General features: G+C 45.3%; 1 protein-coding gene across 1 annotated transcript in view; it reads right to left on the reverse strand.

The window, feature by feature from the left end:
• GIPC2 (GIPC PDZ domain containing family member 2) overlaps positions 1 to 17,941 on the reverse strand; it is a 92,951-nt gene that overhangs the window by 17,241 nt on the left and 57,769 nt on the right. Inside the window, exons 4-5 of the mRNA XM_030825142.1 lie at positions 9,606 to 9,712; positions 3,177 to 3,258 (exon numbers count right to left, since the gene is read on the reverse strand). Of these exons, the coding sequence (XP_030681002.1) occupies positions 3,177 to 3,258; positions 9,606 to 9,712 (189 nt within the window). The remainder of the gene's footprint in view (positions 1 to 3,176; positions 3,259 to 9,605; positions 9,713 to 17,941) is intronic.

A 17,941-nucleotide genomic window follows, 5' to 3' on the forward strand; every position in this document is an offset into this window, starting at 1 on the left:
TCCTCACTTCCCAGACAGGGCGGCCGGGCCGAGGCACTACTCACTTCCCAGACGATGGGTGGCCGGGCAGAGGCACTCCTCACTTCCCAGACGATGGGTGGCCAGGCAGAGGCTCTCCTCATTTCCCAGATGGGGTGGCCGGGCAGAGGCGCTCCTCACTTCTTCCCGGGCGGGTCAGCCGGGCAGAGGCGCTCCTCACTTCTTCCCGGACGGGGCGGCCGGGCAGAGACGCTCCTCACTTCTTCCCGGACGGGGCGGCCGGGCAGAGGCGCTCCTCACTTCTTCCCGGACGGGGCGGCCGGGCAGAGGCGCTCCTCACTTCTTCCCGGACGGGGCGGCCGGGCAGAGGCGCTCCTCACCTCCCAGACGATAGGTGGCCGGGCAGAGGCGCTCCTCACTTCCCAGACGATGGGTGGCCGGGCAGAGGCGCTCCTCACTTCCCAGACGGTGGGTGGTCGGGCAGAGGCGCTCCTCACTTCCCAGACAGTGGGTGGCCAGGCAGAGGCGCTCCTCACTTCCCAGATGGGGGGGCCGGGCAGAGGTGCTCCTCACTTCCCAGACGGGGCGGCCGGGCCGAGGCGCTCCTCACTTCCCAGACGATGGGTGGCCGGGCAGAGGCGCTCCTCACTTCCCAGATGGGGGGGCCGGGCAGAGGTGCTCCTCACTTCCCAGACGGGGCGGCCGGGCAGAGGCGCTCCTCACTTCCCAGACGATGGGTGGCCGGGCAGAGGCGCTCCTCACTTCCCAGACGATGGGTGGCCGGGCAGAGGCGCTCCTCACTTCCCAGACGGGGCGGCCGGGCAGAGGCGCTCCTCACCTCCCAGACGATGGGTGGCCGGGCAGAGGCGCTCCTCACCTCCCAGACGATGGGTGGCCGGGCAGAGGCGCTCCTCACTTCCCAGACGGTGGGTGGTCGGGCAGAGGCGCTCCTCACTTCCCAGACGGTGGGTGGCCGGGCAGAGGCGCTCCTCACTTCCCAGACGGTGGGTGGCCGGGCAGAGGCGCTCCTCACTTCCCAGATGATGGGTGGCCGGGCAGAGGCGCTCCTCACTTCCCAGACGGTGGGTGGCCGGGCAGAGGCACTCCTCACTTCTTCCCGGACGGGGCGGCCGGGCAGAGGCGCTCCTCACTTCTTCCCGGACGGGGCGGCCGGGCAGAGGCGCTCCTCACTTCCCAGATGGGGGGGCCGGGCAGAGGCGCTCCTCACTTCCCAGACGGGGCGGCCGGGCAGAGGCGCTCCTCATTTCCCAGACGATGGGTGGCCGAGCAGAGGCACTCCTCACTTCCCAGACGATGAATGGCCGGGCAGAGGCGCTCCTCACTTCCCAGACGGGGTGGCCGGGCAGAGGCGCTCCTCACTTCCCAGACGATGTGTGGCCGGGCAGAGGCGCTCCTCACTTCCCAGACGATGGGTGGCCGGGCAGAGGCGCTCCTCACTTCCCAGACGATGTGTGGCCGGGCAGAGGCGCTCCTCACTTCCCAGACGGGGTGGCCGGGCAGAGGCGCTCCTCACTTCCCAGACGGTGGGTGGCCGGGCAGAGGCGCTCCTCACTTCCCAGACGATGTGTGGCCGGGCAGAGGCGCTCCTCACTTCCCAGACGATGGGTGGCCGGGCAGAGGCGCTCCTCCCTTCCCAGACGATGGGTGGCCGGGCAGAGGCGCTCCTCACTTCCCAGACGATGGGTGGTCGGGCAGAGGTGCTCCTCACTTCCCAGACGGGGCGGCCGGGCAGAGGCGCTCCTCACTTCCCAGACGATGCGTGGCCGGGCAGAGGCGCTCCTCACTTCCCAGACGGGGCGGCCGGGCAGAGGGGCTCCTCACTTCTTCCCGGACGGGGCGGCCGGGCAGAGGCGCTCCTCCCTTCTTCCCGGACAGGGCGGCAGGGCAGAGGCGCTCCTCCCTTCTTCCCGGACGGGGCGGCCGGGCAGAGGTGCTCTTCACTTCCCAGACGGGGCGGCCGGGCAGAGGCGCTCCTCACTTCTTCCCAGACGGGGCAGCCAGGCAGAGGCGCTCCTCACTTCCCAGACGATGGGTGGCCGGGCAGAAGCGCTCCTCACTTCCCAGACGATGGGTGGCCGGGCAGAGGCGCTCCTCACCTCCCAGACGATGGGTGGCCGGGCAGAAGCGCTCCTCACTTCCCAGACGATGGGTGGCCGGGCAGAGGCGCTCCTCACCTCCCAGACGATGGGTGGCCGGGATCCAGCCATTCTTGAAGCCAAGGTCTAGCTCTAGACTTTACTTTTTTTTTTTTTTTTTTGAGACGGAGTCTTGCTCTGTCACCCAGGCTGGAGTGCAGTGGCACAATCTCCGCTCACTGCAAGCTCCGTCTCCCAGGTTCACGCCATTCTCCTGCCTCAGCCTCCTGAGTAGCTGGGACTACAGGCACCCACCACCACGCCCGGCTAATTTTTTTGTATTTTTAGTAGAGACGGAGTTTCACCGTGTTAGCCAGGACGATCTCGATCTCCTGACCTCGTGATCCGCCCACCTCGGCCTCCCAAAGTGCTGGGATTACAGGCTTGAGCCACCGCACCCAGCCTAGACTTTTCAATTATAAGAACCAATAAGTTTCTCCTTTTTTTTTTTTTTTCCATAAGCCAGCTGGAATTAGGGTTTTTTTGTTGGGTTTTTGTTTTAGTCATTTGCAACTGGTAGAGTCTTAACTGATAAACAAGACCCTGACAAGCTAATGATGACATAATAGCAGAAAAGCAACTGCTCAACTGCCCTTCTCAGTCATACGCCAAGTGTGTCCTCTTTCTTCATATTTCTAATTCCTTGTTCATAGAGCTTCAGTAACCCTGTTAAAGGGTGCAATACAACCAGTGTACATCTGATATATCAAATAATAATGCCTTTTATATGTATCGTCTACAAAATTCATTTTATGTATATTTTTTAAATCCAAAAAAAAAAAACACCAAAGGAGATAGTAGTCACAGTTTAATGACTAAGAACTAACTAAAATGTTTTAAAGTTTACTTGGCACTAAGACCTCATAGCTAGAAGGCAGTAAGGGCCAGGTCCTCGTTATTCTTATTTTTATGTACGTTATTCTTTTCATCACACCACAAATATTTTTATCTTCAAAAGTATAATTGGCTGTATGTACAAACAAGACATAAACATTAAGCAGATTAAGAGATATAAGACTTTTTTAAATAGTATAATCTTACCTAAATCAGTATCTCGAATTCCCATGTACAACTCAAGAACATCATCAATCTTTTCAATTGCCTTTGCTTTGGTTTCAGAAGGCTTTATCAAAAAAAGAGAGAAATAAGATATTATATAACAAAATCTCTTGATTGTCAGGGCATACACAAGAGAAAGCCTGATGTGGAGCCAGTTCATGACTGTGTATTTCAGCTAATTTTAATGGAAATATATCTAGAATGTGCTCTGTAACTAAATACAAATCAATACTGTAAATACCTGTTTTTAGTGTCAGCACTAAGTGTTATGGATTCAAAAAAGAAAAGCCAGGAACATGATCCCCAAGTAGCTAACAATCTAGAAGAGGAAACAGATGTGAAAATAAATAACATGTAACAGTTTTTAAAGGATATAAAAGGCACAGAAGCATCACAGGGGAGGAAGCAAATTTATATCTCTAACAGTCATGGAAGACTTTAGAAAGAAGGTGACTTGGCTGAGCACAGTGGCTCATGCCTGTAATCCCAGCACTTTGGAAGGCCAAGGTGGGAGAGTTGCTTCAGCCTAGGAGTTCAAGACCAGCCCAGGCAACATGGTGAGACTCCATCTCTACAAAAAAAAATTCATTAAAATAATTAGCTGGGTGTGGTGACACATGCTTGTAATCCCAGCCACTTGGGAGGCTGAAATGGGAGGATCACTTGACCCTGAGAGGTCTAGACAAGCCTGGGCAACATGGCAAGATTCTATCTCTACTAATTAATTAACTTAATTAAAAAGTAACCAGGTGTGGTGGTATGCACCTTTAGTCCCAGCCACTCAGGAGTCTAAAGTGGGAAGATCACTTGAGCCCAGGATGACGAGGCTGTAGTGAGCCATAATTCTGCCACTGCCCTCCAGCCTGGCAATAGGACAAGACCCTGTATCAGAAAAAAAGAAGGATGTCTTAAGAACTGTGGCGGGGTTTGTTTTGTTTTGTTGTTTTGTTTTGTTTGAGACACAGTCTCATTCTGTTGCCCAGGCTGAAGTGTAGTGGTGTGATCTCAGCTCACTGTAACCTCTGCCTCCCAAGTAGCTGGGATTACAGGTGCGCGCCACCATGCCCAGCTAATTTTTTGTATTTTTTTAGTAGAGACGGGGTTTCACCATGTTGGCCAGGCTGGTCTCAAATTCCTGGACTCAAGTGATCCGCCCACCTCGGCCTCCTAAAGTGCTGGAATTACAGGCATGAGCCACCACACTCAGCCAAGAACTGTGTTTTCAATGACGAAAAGGAGATAAGCAGGAGAGGACACTTCAAGTAGGATGCAATAGATAGGCAAAGTCTAAGTAAGGTCACAGAGTCATGTTAGAGGGATGCCAGAAGTCCCATGTAGCTGGAGAACACAGTGACAAATATGGCTAGATCTTGAGGGGTTCTGTGTACCATGAAAAGGACTTTGGTCTTTATTGTGCAGGCCGGGGTCTCCAAACTTTTGATGGCTCATCCCAATAGTAAAACATTTCTGAACAAATACCCTTATTGTGTATTTTTAACTTTATTGTATGTATTGCTTATAAATTACACATTTATTACCATATTAATATATTGTATACATTATAAAAATATACCAAAAAAGGAAATTTTATAAGAATGAGATGATAAAATAATATTTTTAAATCATTTTTGTGTTATGTATTAATGGTACCAAAACATTTTTGTTCTTCCCAAAACAATTACTAAACATTTCAGTAAAAATATTATTTTAACTTTTTGGTTTAATATTTGGTAAATTCTGCTCAGTTTATTTCAATACTTGGCTTCAAATGGCATCATAGCTGAAAATGGAATTGCCCAAAGATGTTAACTACTCAACTATATGTGCAAATGTAGAATTCATTATTTAGATTATAAGAATTTCATGTTACTTTCAATACTGTTATAAATATATGTTGTTTTGTAGTCTCAAATTTTATTAAAATCATGCATTTTATAGCAAATAAAAATCTATTTCCTTGAAGATATTAGTACAACTTTCCCATATTTTTCTTTACAAGAACTAAACCTTAAAAACAATAAGAGACAATATATTGCTCTTGCCTTCATTACAATGTATCTTGAATTGTCTGTATAAAGCAACAGGCTATGCAAACTAACAGGCATTAACCTTTATATCTATCCAGGCACATTTTAAGTTACGGTGACAAGTGTCAGTACGCCTCATACACAAATGGCCACCAATATTTTACCATTCTAATATTTCCTATTTGCTACGGAACAGATCTGGATCTATCACCTCTTCTCCATCCACATTCTGTTTGCCAGTGTTTAGTCCTCATCTTTTTTGATTTGCAGAGGTTTCCTATTTTGTCTCCCTGCCTTTGGTCTTCACCCTCTCAAATCCAAGCTGCTCAACAACCCATTCCCTGGAACCAAGGGATTTTTCTAAAACACAAAACTGATTGTGTTACTCCCCTCATAATTCTTAAATGGCTCCGTCATTATCCACAAGGCCCTTCACATCCTAACCCCGGCCTATGCCTCGAGCTTCATCACCCCTACCTAACCAGTATTTCCAGCACCCCACACTCCAATCTCATTAACAGCTTACAGGTCCCCAAAACCCATTATTGTTCCATGCCTAGAACACTCTTCTTCCCCATTTTGAACTCACTCACTCATTTCTTCCAGAGAGAAACTCTTTCTGACCTCCTTTTTTTTTTTTTTTTTTTTTTTTGAGATGGAGTCTCACTCTGTCGCCCAGGCTGGAGTGCAATGGCATAATCTCGGCTCACTGCAACCTCCGCCTCCTGGGCTCAAGTGATTCTCCTGCCTCAGCCTCCCAAGTAGCTGGGATTACAGGTGCCCGCCACCATGCCCAGCTAATTTTTATGTTTTTAGTAGAGAGGGGGTTTCATCATGTTGGCCAGGCTAGTCTCGAACTCCTGACCTCAGGTAACCCACCCACATCAGTCTCCCAAAGTTCTGGGATTACAGGCATGAGCCACTGCACCCAGCCTTCTGACCTCCTTTCTTTCCCCAATCCCTGTCAATGGTCGATCAGCCCCTTCTTTGTGACACTGTGTATCCTGCACCTGCTTCCATTAAACCTATCCCACTGGGTTGTAATAGCTTCTTTTCATGCTTCTCCTTTTAGAAGAGAAACAGGGTCTTTATTCTTCTTTGTATCACCAGCACTTAGACTGTGCCTGTCTCAGCAAGCACATATTGAATAAAGTGTGAGGTTATGCAAGTGGAGAATTGATATGGTTTGGCTCTGTGTGCCCACCCAAATCCCATCTTGAATTGTAATCCCCACATGTCAAGGGAGGGACCTGGTGGGAGGTGAATGCATCATGAGGTGGTTTCCCCCATGCTGTTCTCATGATGGTGAGGGAGTTCTCACAAGATCTGATGGTTTCACAAGTGACAGTTTCTCCTGCACACTCACTCTCTCCTGCCACCATGTAAGATGTGCCTTGCTTCCCTTCACCTTCTGCCATGATTGTAAGTTTCTTGAGGCCTTCCAGCCATGAGGAAATGTGAGTTAATTGAATCTCTTTACTTTATAAATTACCCAGTCTCAGGTATTCTTTATAGCAGTGTGAAAACGGACTAATACAGAGAATCTTACACCATTTTCAGAATTTGTGCTAGGTGATTAAAGGAGTGATTTGTTTCAAATCCCATAAATCCTTTAAATCCTTAAAGTGTTTGAAATTAGATTTTAGGTCATTTGTATCAAATTTAATATTAGCACCAAACAGCTTTTTCCTTTCATTATGAGCTATTTTTAATTGCCCTATTTTACTAAACAGGCTATGAAAATAGGAATGGATTTTTAGATGTTTATCTTTGAATGAATCTTTCCTACCTCCCCAGGTAGATCTTAAGCTGCTCTTTTTCCATTCCGGCACCTTTGCCACAGCAGGTGCTTAACAAAGAGTGATGAATGATTTAACCCTTAGAAGATGCTCCTCCTCCTGAAGGGACATGGTGTTTTTCCTGCTGACCTGCTTCCTTTGTGAGCTGTTTAAAGGTCTGCTCATTTTTCCTCACAGCCTCCAGCAAAAGGCAGAGCTGACATTCTCCCAGCTCCCCACAGCCAGCTCCTTCCCTCTGTTCTTCCTTCTCTGATAAATTCCTTTCTTCCACTGAGATTTGCTTATTCATTCAATAAACATTTACCAGCCTTCAGCAATATACCAGGCAGTGTGCTGGGCCACAGAGGGAAAATAACAGCTCCAAACGCCCAGAAGTCACTGCCCTGGGTTTCCTTCACATACCTTATCATATCTCCTTTTCAAAACACTTTTTGCTCTATCAGGTCTCTTCATTGCCGTTTGCCTCTGATCGGTCCTTTCATTCTCCCAGAACCCAGGCATTTGACTCAGGATCTTCCTCTAGATCCCCCCAAAACTGAAAACACCCTGGGTGACTCGACACTCCTAAGGACAGCCTTGGCCTCAGGTGTTCCTTAAGTGTCTTCTTCAACAAACCACCCCCATGACCAACCCTGGACATTGTCACCCAACAAGTTTTGGGATCCCACTCTGTGAAACAGCCTCAAAACTGTTTACCTGTCTTTTTTCCTTCAAACGCATAGGAACCCGGACAGCATTCACATACAGAGAGACCCTAGAAGGGCCCAGTGCCTTGCCCGTGCCCCCCGGAGCTCGCAGGCATCAGTCACCTACTCGACATCCCGTCTGCCCACAGGAGGGCTTTGACCCCCAGGCCTTTGCTGCTGTTGTGGGCCTGCTGCTTGCCACTTGGAATCCTTACCATCACCACCCCAACCTTGCAGTTTTCTTCCTCCACCCTTCTTGCCTCTAGTTGTCACTTGTCCTTCTGGTGTTTTTCACTCAAACACTGACCTATATATAGACAAAGTCATTCAAAGGGAAAAACCCTTGCTTTTCTCAAACTAAAAGGAATCATTTATTAATTCATTAATGCACCAAAGATTTCCATTCCTTTGGTATATCAGGTCCTATTCTAGGTGCTGGGGATGCGGCAGTGAACAAGACATGTGAGCAAGGAGCTAGACAGTAGACAAAATTAATCAAAGATATAGAGTCCTAGGGTGTTTAGTGCTGATATGGTTTGGCTGTGTCCCCACCCAAATCTCAACTTGAATTGTAGCTCCCATAATCCCCACATGTTGTAGGAGGGACCTGGTGGGAGGTAACTGAATCATGGGGGCAGGTTTTTCCCATGCCACTGTTAAGTCTCACGAGATCTGACGGTTTTATAAAGGGCAGTTCCCTGCACACACTCTCTTGCCTGCTGCCATGTAAGTCATGCCTTTGCTCCTCCTTCACCTTCAACCATGATTGTGAGGCCTCCCCAGCCATGTGGAATTGTGAGTCCATTAAACCTCTTTTTCTTTATAAATCACCCAGTCTCAAGTATGTCTTTATTAGCAGTGTGCAAACAGACTAATACAATTGCTTTGACAAAAATTAAGGGCATGGAAGAGTGGGCAGTGGGAGGGATGGAGGGAGTTGCTGTTTATACAGGATGCTCGGGAAAGGCCTTTGAGATAGACAATGTGTGGGCAGAAACCTAATGATGGCAAGGGAGCAAGCTATTCAGATAAATGGGCAAAACATTCAGGCAGAGACAACAGCAGTACCGAGAGCCTGAGATGGGGATACACCTGAAGTGTTTGGGAACAGCAAGGAGACCAGCATGACTGAAGCAGAGGAAGCCAGGGCAAAGGGATAGGAAATGAGAACAGAGAAGAAAAATAGAGTTCGGTCATGTTGGTCATTCTGAGGACTTTAGCTTTTATTCTTAGTGTCATGGGAAGCCACTGGAGGGCTGTGAACAGAAAAGTGACATAATTTCTCCTGCATATTTTAAGGATCATTCTGAGGGTTGTGCTGAGCACAGGTGGAAAGAAGGCAAGGGTGAACACACGTGGACTAAACAGAAGGTGATTGCAAAATCCAGGATAAGATGATGGTGCCTTGGGGCACAGTGGTGGGCAGGGGTGGTGAGAAGTCATTGGACTCCAGTATCTTATAGAGGTAGATCCACTAGGATCTGCTGATGGAAGTGACTTGGGACATGAACGAAAAGAGTCAAAGATGACTACAGGTGTTTTATGTGAGGAGTTTATGAATATAATCTTTCATTATCAATATCTTCTTTTGTTTACTCCTACAGGTGGCTCTGAAACTTTTTCTTGGTTCTCAGAGAGCTTTGGTTGACTTAGGTTTTTGAGATAGTCCAGCTATCTATAGAGTCTAGAAAAGTCACCTACAGGTAGCTGAGAATTTCTATAGATCACAATCTCTTCTCATGTCCTTAATTTCTATATTTCCTTTTTAAATACCTTCAGTAATTTCCAGATTGTTTAAATAGACAATGAATTAAAAGTCCAAGTTTTGATTAGAATGAATGGAATTTTATCTAACTCAACATTTCCAAGCAGAACAGGAAGTAAATGAACATAACATACCATTTCTTCCACGGTGGCAGGACCTTTTGATCTCAGGCGAAGTGTTGCCCTTCCACAACCAATTTTTTCTCCTGATGACTTTCCAGCCTTTGACCTCGGCTCTATTTCTACAATACAAAGAACAGAGAAACATACATATACACAGAAAGCATCCCAACAGATTACTGTGAAGGCTAATGTAGTTTCTATCACAAAACTATATACAATTGTTATAGAAATTTGATAAAAGGTAGGCCTTCTTATAGAATTTCCTGAAGCAAAATAAATGTACTTGTCATCCATTATTCTTATAAGAGAGTCTTTATGAGAGAGTTCTAACTCCAAGAAAAGGGAATATGTGAAATGTAGAGATGGGAAAGACAAAGTTACAAGGAAGAAAAAACAGTAGGCTTTATAAAAAGAGTAAAGAGGAGCAAGTGGTTTCATCAAAATCACAAAAAAAGGGAAAGAATCATGTCTTGAAAGAAGAGAGGTTTCTTCTCCCAATGGACCAATAGAAAAAGAAGAAACAAAAAAAATTTAAAGAAAAAAAAGAGAAGAGAGGGACAAGAGCACTATTATTTGAGGATCTACCCTCTGCGTGATGCTTTACATTAAAAAATCCCATTTAATACTCATACCAACCTACGAGACAGGTGATTGCCCTCATTTTACTGATAAGGGAACTGAAGGCGGTAAGAAATGGGGCTGGGATTCAAAACCAGGTCTTGCAGATACAGACCAGATTTCAAAGTTCATATGCTTTCCTGAACAACGCTCCAGCCCACACTTCTTGGAAGCACAAGGGATAAAATCAGAGTTGACGTACTAACAGAAATAGGGTCCAAAAGAAAAAGAGCCTGAAAGCAGGTTCCAAGGAAGGAATTCCCTGCAGACAGCAAGGACAAGAGCAGGGAGCAAGAGTCCACAGGGAGCCACTACTTTCCTTATGCTTGTTTTTTCTGTTGTGTCTTATCCTGTATTTGCAACAAACTAAGCATCACCACCAAATATGTTACCAAGCAGTAACATAAATGAGTGAAAGGGAAGGGCGAAGAAAGAGGATAATTGGAAGAAATGTGCCCTACCTAGGCCCCACTCCAATAACTTATTGCACTGTGGGAATATAAGCCCTGCATAGCCAGATCATTCACTTTTTTTTTTTTTTTCTGCAAAGAAACTGGAGACTCAGGCCAGGGCGATTACAGTAATCTCATGCCTGAATCTCAGCACTTTAAGAGACCAAAGCAGGCAGATCGCTTGAGCCCAGGAGTTCAAGACCAGCCTGGGCAACAGGGTGAAATTTCATCTCTGCTAAAAATACAAAAATTAACCAGGCATGGTGGCATGCACCTGTAGTCTCAGCTACTCAGGAGGCTGAGGTGGGAGGATTGCTTGAGCTCAGGTGGTCAAGGCTGCAGTGAGCCATGACTGCAACACAATGAGACCCTGTGAAAGAAAGAAAAGAAAAGAAAAGAGAGAGAGGGAAAGAAGGAAAGAAAGAAAGAGGATGCTCAGAGTTTCGTGTGCATCTCCTGATTTTTAAATTTTTTAAGTTTGGACAATTAAATCAAACTTTTAAAAACAACATATTGGCAAAAACAAAAGAGATCTATGGGTCAGATTCCAACCACAGGATACTAATTAATAACCTCTGCAAATACCGTGCGCTTCCTTTACTGAGCACTCCACATGGCAGCAGCTCAGGGGAAGAGGCAGGTGGGGAGGGGATGCTGCACTGAAGTAGGGGTCTCCAACCTCCAGGGCCGCAGACTGGTATCAGCCCGTGGTCTGTTAGAAACTGGGCCACACAGCATTACCTTATACCCTGAGCTCTGCCTCCCTTCAGTTCAGCAGTGGCATGAGATTCTCATAGAAAATGAACCCTACTGTGAGCTGTGCATGTGAGAGATCTAGATTGTGCATTCCTTATGAATCTACCTAATGCCTGATGATCTGAGGTCGAACAGTTTTATCCCAAAACCATTCTCTCCTGCCTGCCCCATCTGTGGAAAAATTGTCTTCCATGAAACCAGTCCCTGGTGCCAAAAAGGGACTGCACTAAAAAAGGGTTCCCTAAAAAGAGGACCGGACCCCTGCACTAAAGAACTGGAGATAACTGAGCACTCCAGTGAGGCATCACAGGACAGGCTCGTGAGTACGAGTAGGCAGTGAGGTCTGTGCAAAGCTCTCATGACACAGACATGAAGTGGCCTGCATTCTTACTTAGAACCTAGGCGATATGTCTTCTTTTGAGAAGTGTCTGTTGATATCCTTTGCCCGCTTTTTGATGGGGTTTTTTTTTCTTGTAAATTTGTTTGAGTTATTTGTAGATTGTGGATATTAGCCCTTTGTCAGATGAGTAGATTGCAAAAATTTTCTCACAATGAGATACCATCTCACACCAGTTAGAATGGCGATCATTAAAAAGTCAGGAAACAACAGGTGTGGAGAGGATGTGGTGAAATAGGAACACTTTTACACTGTTGGTGGGACTGTAAACTAGTTCAACCATTGTGGAAGACAGTGTGGCTATTCCTCAAGGATCTAGAACTAGAAATACCATTTGACCCAGCCATCCTATTACTGGGTATATAACCAAAGGACTATAAATCATGCTGCTACAAAGACACATGCACACATATGTTTATTGCAGCACTATTCACAATAGCAAAGACTTGGAACCAACCCAAATGTCCAACAACAATAGACTGGATTAAGAAAATGTGGCACATATACACCATGGAATACTATGCAGCCATAAAAAATGATGAGTTCATGTCCTTTATAGGGACATGGATGAAGTTGGAAACCATCATTCTCAGCAAACTATCACAAGGACAGAAAACCAAACACCACATGTTCTCATTCATAGGTGGGAATTGAACAATGAGAACACTTGGACACAGGAAGGGGAAGGTCACACGTGGGGACCTGTCATGGGGTGGGGGGATGGGGGAGGGATAGCATTAGGAGATATACCTAATGTAAATGACGAGTTAATGGGTGCAGCACACCAACATGGCACATGTATACATATGTAACAAACCTGCACGTTGTGCACATGTACCCTAGAACTTAAAGTATAAAAAAAAAAAAAAAAGAACCTAGGCAATATAGTTTGGCTCTGTGTCCCTACCCAAATCTCATCTTGAATGGTAATCTCCATAATCCCCACACATATAGGGAGAGACCAGGTGGGAGGTGATCGGATCAGAGGAGTGGTTTCTCCCATGCTGTTCTCACAATAGTGAATCAGTTCTCATGAAATCTGATGGTTTTGTAAAGCAGTTTTCCCTGCTCTTGCATGCTGTCTTTCGTCTGTTGCCATATAAGACATGCCTGCTTCCCCTTCCGCCATGATTTTAAGTTTCCTGAGGCCTCCCCAGCCATATGGAACTGTGAATCAATTAAACCTCTTTTCTTTATAAATTACCCAGTCTCAGGTATGTCTTTACAGCAGTGTGAGAACAGACTAATAAACCAGGATAATCCCCATCTTCAGCCAAGTACTGTTTTGCTATTAGGAATCTATGCCAAAGTGATTAAGGATTTTGCATATTAATTTTGACCTGTATTCAGGAACAGAATCACCAAAACATAAAACATAAGTCTTCCTCTGAGAATAAAATTATTAAAAATTAGCATGTAATTAGTACACTAGCCCCGCCTAACCAAAAACCTATAAATGGTGGCTGATGATTTGGGGAACATCCAAATGCTAATCCGGGTGACACAACATTCACAGGAGACCAGAGCTGTAGTAGCACACCTACAGTATTGGCCTTGCCAGTTATAGTATGTCCTGTGTGAGGGAAGAAAGAATTCTCATGCACTCAGCATAGAGTTTCAAAAAGAGTACCCAAAGATTAAGTTGACCTATCATCAGCACTGTCCAGGATTCTGTACTGCCTAGCAATGTAAGTATCCCCAGCCCAGAGTCATGTATATCCCTCAAGTGGTGAAGATAGCTTCGTCTTAATGGTAGTAACCTTAAGACATGCAACCTCCTTCCCCAACCCTACTGCAATTTCACCAACCTACTTGGTATAGTTCGTCTGCCCGTATACATTTCCTGAAGGGTGAAAAATGAACTTCTCATCTACCACATGTGCTTTGGTTTACCATTGATTACACATTTCTAATTGTAAAATAATATATTGCCAATCTGACTGTTCAAAAAGTGTCTCTTGTAAGTTTGGTGAGCATGATATAGCCCTGAAAAACTGAACAACTCTACATACATTGAAAAAAAAAAATAAAAATAAAAAGGTTTCTGGGACTTACAAAGCTAAGGACCCAGCCTCTGGAGTGTGGGGCTTCATAAAGATTGTCTCATCCCTGCCCAAGAAGTCAGCTGGCCCCTCTACATGATGTTTCTATCTTATCTTGCTCTTACCTGCAACACTGGTAGCCAGAAGGGAAAATGTATGTAGCATAGAAGACTTTTCATTAATAAATCTTATTTGATAGAGCAGTTTTAGGTTCAGAGCAAAACTGAGCAGAAAGTACAGAAGGTTTCCATATGCTCCCTATCCCCACCACACAGGCACAGCCTCTCCCATTATCAGCCTCCAACACCAGAGTAAGACTTTTGCTACAACTGATGAACCTACATTGACACATCATAATCACCCAATGTCCGTAGTTTAGAGTTCACTCTTGGTGTTACACATTCTATGAATTTGAATAAATGTATAATATATATCCACCATTGTAGTATTACACAAAATGGTGTTACTGCCCTGAAAATCCTCTGAGCTCCTCCTATACATCCCAGATTTTTTTTTTATCATTATGTATTTGCCAAGCCATCGTCTCAAAAGTGGCATCTCAAAGCTAACCACTTGGTGGCAACAAAGCAAAAGTTAAATTTTAAATTCTGGCTTGGACCAGCCTCCAGAAAGGTGGTTTTCACCTCTAAGGAAACAGAAGCCGTGTTTGTCTATGAGCCTATGATCCAGGTACATAAATCAATCTGTTTATACACAAAAACAAGCAGGATGGTCCTGTTCATCCACAGGGGAAAAAACAGGTTTTGTGTTTTTGAAATGTTTTGGAGACCACAAATATTTATAGCCTGGCCTACTTTTGGGGTGCTGGCCTGTCTAAGCACATCTGGCCAACCAGGCCAAGCCCTAAATCAGTCACTTCACATAAATGAATCTGCACGAGGCTTCTCTTGGGGCTGAGCTATGAGAGGGATGCAGTGGATACAGGAGGCACTGGTAACCAGCCTGCACCTGCAGCTAGCTGACTCACTATATGCACCAGGGCTCCCCAGTTGAGGGTACTGGCCATCCGCCTGCCATACGTCACTTAGGGCACAGGAATACATGGCTTGTGGGTGCCTAACCGCTACCCCAGTGGAGTTGCACATAGCCTAGAAGCAGTCAGGTTTGTTCCCAGACCTTTTTGTGGCAATTGTATCTGTTACTCTAATTATGTGCTTTAATTTAAAAGTACATGAGCTGATGAAATGAGTGTAAAACAAGGAGTTATTAATGCTATGAAAACTAGGTTGATGGTTGACTGCCTTGGATAGACTCCATAAGGGTGAGTTGCAAAAAAAAAAAAAATTAGGTGTGGGCAAGATGACTCTAGGAGATTAGAAAAAATATTTTTGGCTGGGTTCAGTGGCTCACGCCTGTAATCTCAACACATTAGCAGGCCAAGGCAGGAGGATCACTTGACCTCAGGAGTTCAGGACCAGCCTGGGCAACAGAGCAAGACCTTGTCTCTATTAGAAATTTTAGGCTAGGTGCCGTGGCTCACGCCTCTAATCCCAGTGTTTTGGGAGGCCAAGGGTGGCGGATCACTTGAGCCCAGGAATTCGAGACCAGCCTAGGCAATATGGTGAAACCCCATCTCTACAAAAATTACAAAAATTAGCCAGACAGGGTAGCGTGCACCTGCAGTCCCAGCTACTAAGGAGGCTGAAGCAGGAGGATTGCTTGAGCCCAGGACATCGAGGCTGCAGTGAGCTGTGATCATGCCACCGTGCTTCAGCCTGGGTGACAGAGCAAGAGCTTGTCTCAAAAAAAAAAAAAAAAAGAAAAGAAAAACAAAATGTTTCATCAGCCAGGCATGATGGGACATGCCTGTGGTCCAAGCTACTCAGGAGACTATGGTGTGAAGATCATTTAAGCCTGGGAGTTTGAGACTGCAGTGAACCATGATTGAAAAGAAAAAAGAAAAAATATTTTTAAACAGCCATCATTTCACATATCTGTTTTTTTTAAATGAAATAGAACCCACACATATGCATTAAGGTTGTGATTACATAAGACAGACATCTTAGAATTCCAATTTGTGTCCTCTACTCAAAGAAAAGGCCTTTTACATTAAGAGTGATAAGAGAATGTACACTTCTATGTTTTAAAACATAGAAGTGGGATCTTTCTGTACTTTCTGCTCAGTTTTGCTATGAACCTAAACATTGATTTTTAGTTTTTATGTCGGGAGCACGAGTGCAGGTTTCTTACATGCATATGCTGCTAGTGGTGAAGTCTGGGCTTTTCATGTACCCATCACCCAAATAATGAATGCTGTTCACTATTCACATCTATGTTTTAAATTAAAATAAAATGTTTATATACACATGTATCATTCTTTGCAAGAGCTATTTTAACTGACATTTTCAATAAACAGGCAAACCCCTAGTTTTTGCTATTTGATGAAGCTCAGGTAGAGAGATAGGGAAATGGAAAAGGCAGAAAGGTATCTGTCTTCCTCCCAAAAGCCTGTGCCTGGGCCCCAGGGAAAGAAGTGCTGGCAGAAGACAAAAGCACTGTTTTCAGGAGTAGCACATGCAACACGGCTTAGATCCTCAACTGTTGAAGGACCAGGCAGTGGGGAGGCTGGATATTCTCCCCACTTCCGCACAAAACGAGGCCTTGTTCTGGTCCCATGAGAGCCCTGGCTGGCCTGGAGTACGGAGCAGCACCTATGGGGCCTGGGCAGAGACCATAATTTCAACATGAAGTGGGCACAGATGGACACTGCTGTATCCAAGTTGCTCAGTGAACAAGAAATAGCCCAAAGATGCCCAGAGGGAAGAATGGGATGCTACGGACACAGAGAAGGTCAACAAGGTTGCCTAACAGGATCATACTTCCTTGGAGCACATGTGAAACCCTTTAGAACATCTGGAAATAGTCGTAAAGGGGGAACACTGTAGTGGGCTGAGCGCCTGTGTGAAAATGAGGTAGGAGAAAAAAATAATGAGTGGCATTTTGGTGACAAAAAGGAAACAAACCAATTACTTTCAGTTCCAAACTGTGAAATAAAAGTTGTTCTAATATTTCTGATTAGATCTCTGCTGAAAGGAAGACCCTGATAAAATTTTCCTGACTTCTCAAAAGCCTATTATCTGGCTCTCTTAAAACATCTTACGAGGACTTTGGTACTGAGGTCTGATTATCTCTACCATGACTCTGTTTTCAAATGTGGTATCACGATGCTTGTAAGTAATGTTCTCAGTTGCATTCTGATCACTGATATCTACTGGTTTACTTATGAGAAAATTAGTATTTTGGTTCAATCTGTACTGTTATTCACAGTGTTGTGGTTAAGAACATGGACTTTGGAATCAGAGCACCTTAGTTAAAACCCCAGCTCCTCACCTTGCAAGTTGTGTGAACTTGAGGAATAAGTTCTTATCTACAAAATATTTACACCTATTTACAGCATAGTTTTAAGCACTCAAATGACCACTGTATGAAAGATGCTTTGCCCAGTGGCCTGGCTCATGTTAATAGAATGCTGCTGCTAGAGTTTATAATTTGCTTCTGCTGGTGTGTTTCAACCTGTAGAGAGGGAAATGTGCCCTTCCACTCTCTCCTAACAAAACAACTTATGTAGGTTTTCTCTTAAAAATGAAACATGCAAAGGTTCCTCTTAAAATGTTCAGAAAGCTGTCACTTGAAATGCCAGGGGCAAAGGTCTCTTCTTTATTCTATTTTATTTCTTCTTTAAAACAGTATGATTTCTCCCTAAAATTTAGAGGAGGGTGGAAACAACAGATGGCCCCTCCCATTGCTCCATCCGAGGTCCTCTGAAGTGGATGAGTGTAAGCCCAGCCCCTCACAGGGCACTTAGTAATGGGCTCCTTCCAGTGAGGATGGGGAAGAAGAGCCCTCTGAGGGGCCCAGAGAAAAGAGTAAAATCCTTGGACTCTGTGGTCTCTGTCCAGTACCTCCCGCTGCCCCGATATCCCCTATTACAGTTTTATCACACCATGTGAGCAAGTGACCATCCACATCACCACTCCATCCCAGAAAAGTAAACATGCCGCTCCTTCCCCTAACCACCCATGTAGGGTGAACTCAGCTATCTCATCAAATTCGACCAACAGT

Source organism: Nomascus leucogenys, chromosome 12, assembly GCF_006542625.1.
Source record: "Nomascus leucogenys isolate Asia chromosome 12, Asia_NLE_v1, whole genome shotgun sequence".
Taxonomy (NCBI): Eukaryota; Metazoa; Chordata; class Mammalia; order Primates; family Hylobatidae; genus Nomascus; species Nomascus leucogenys.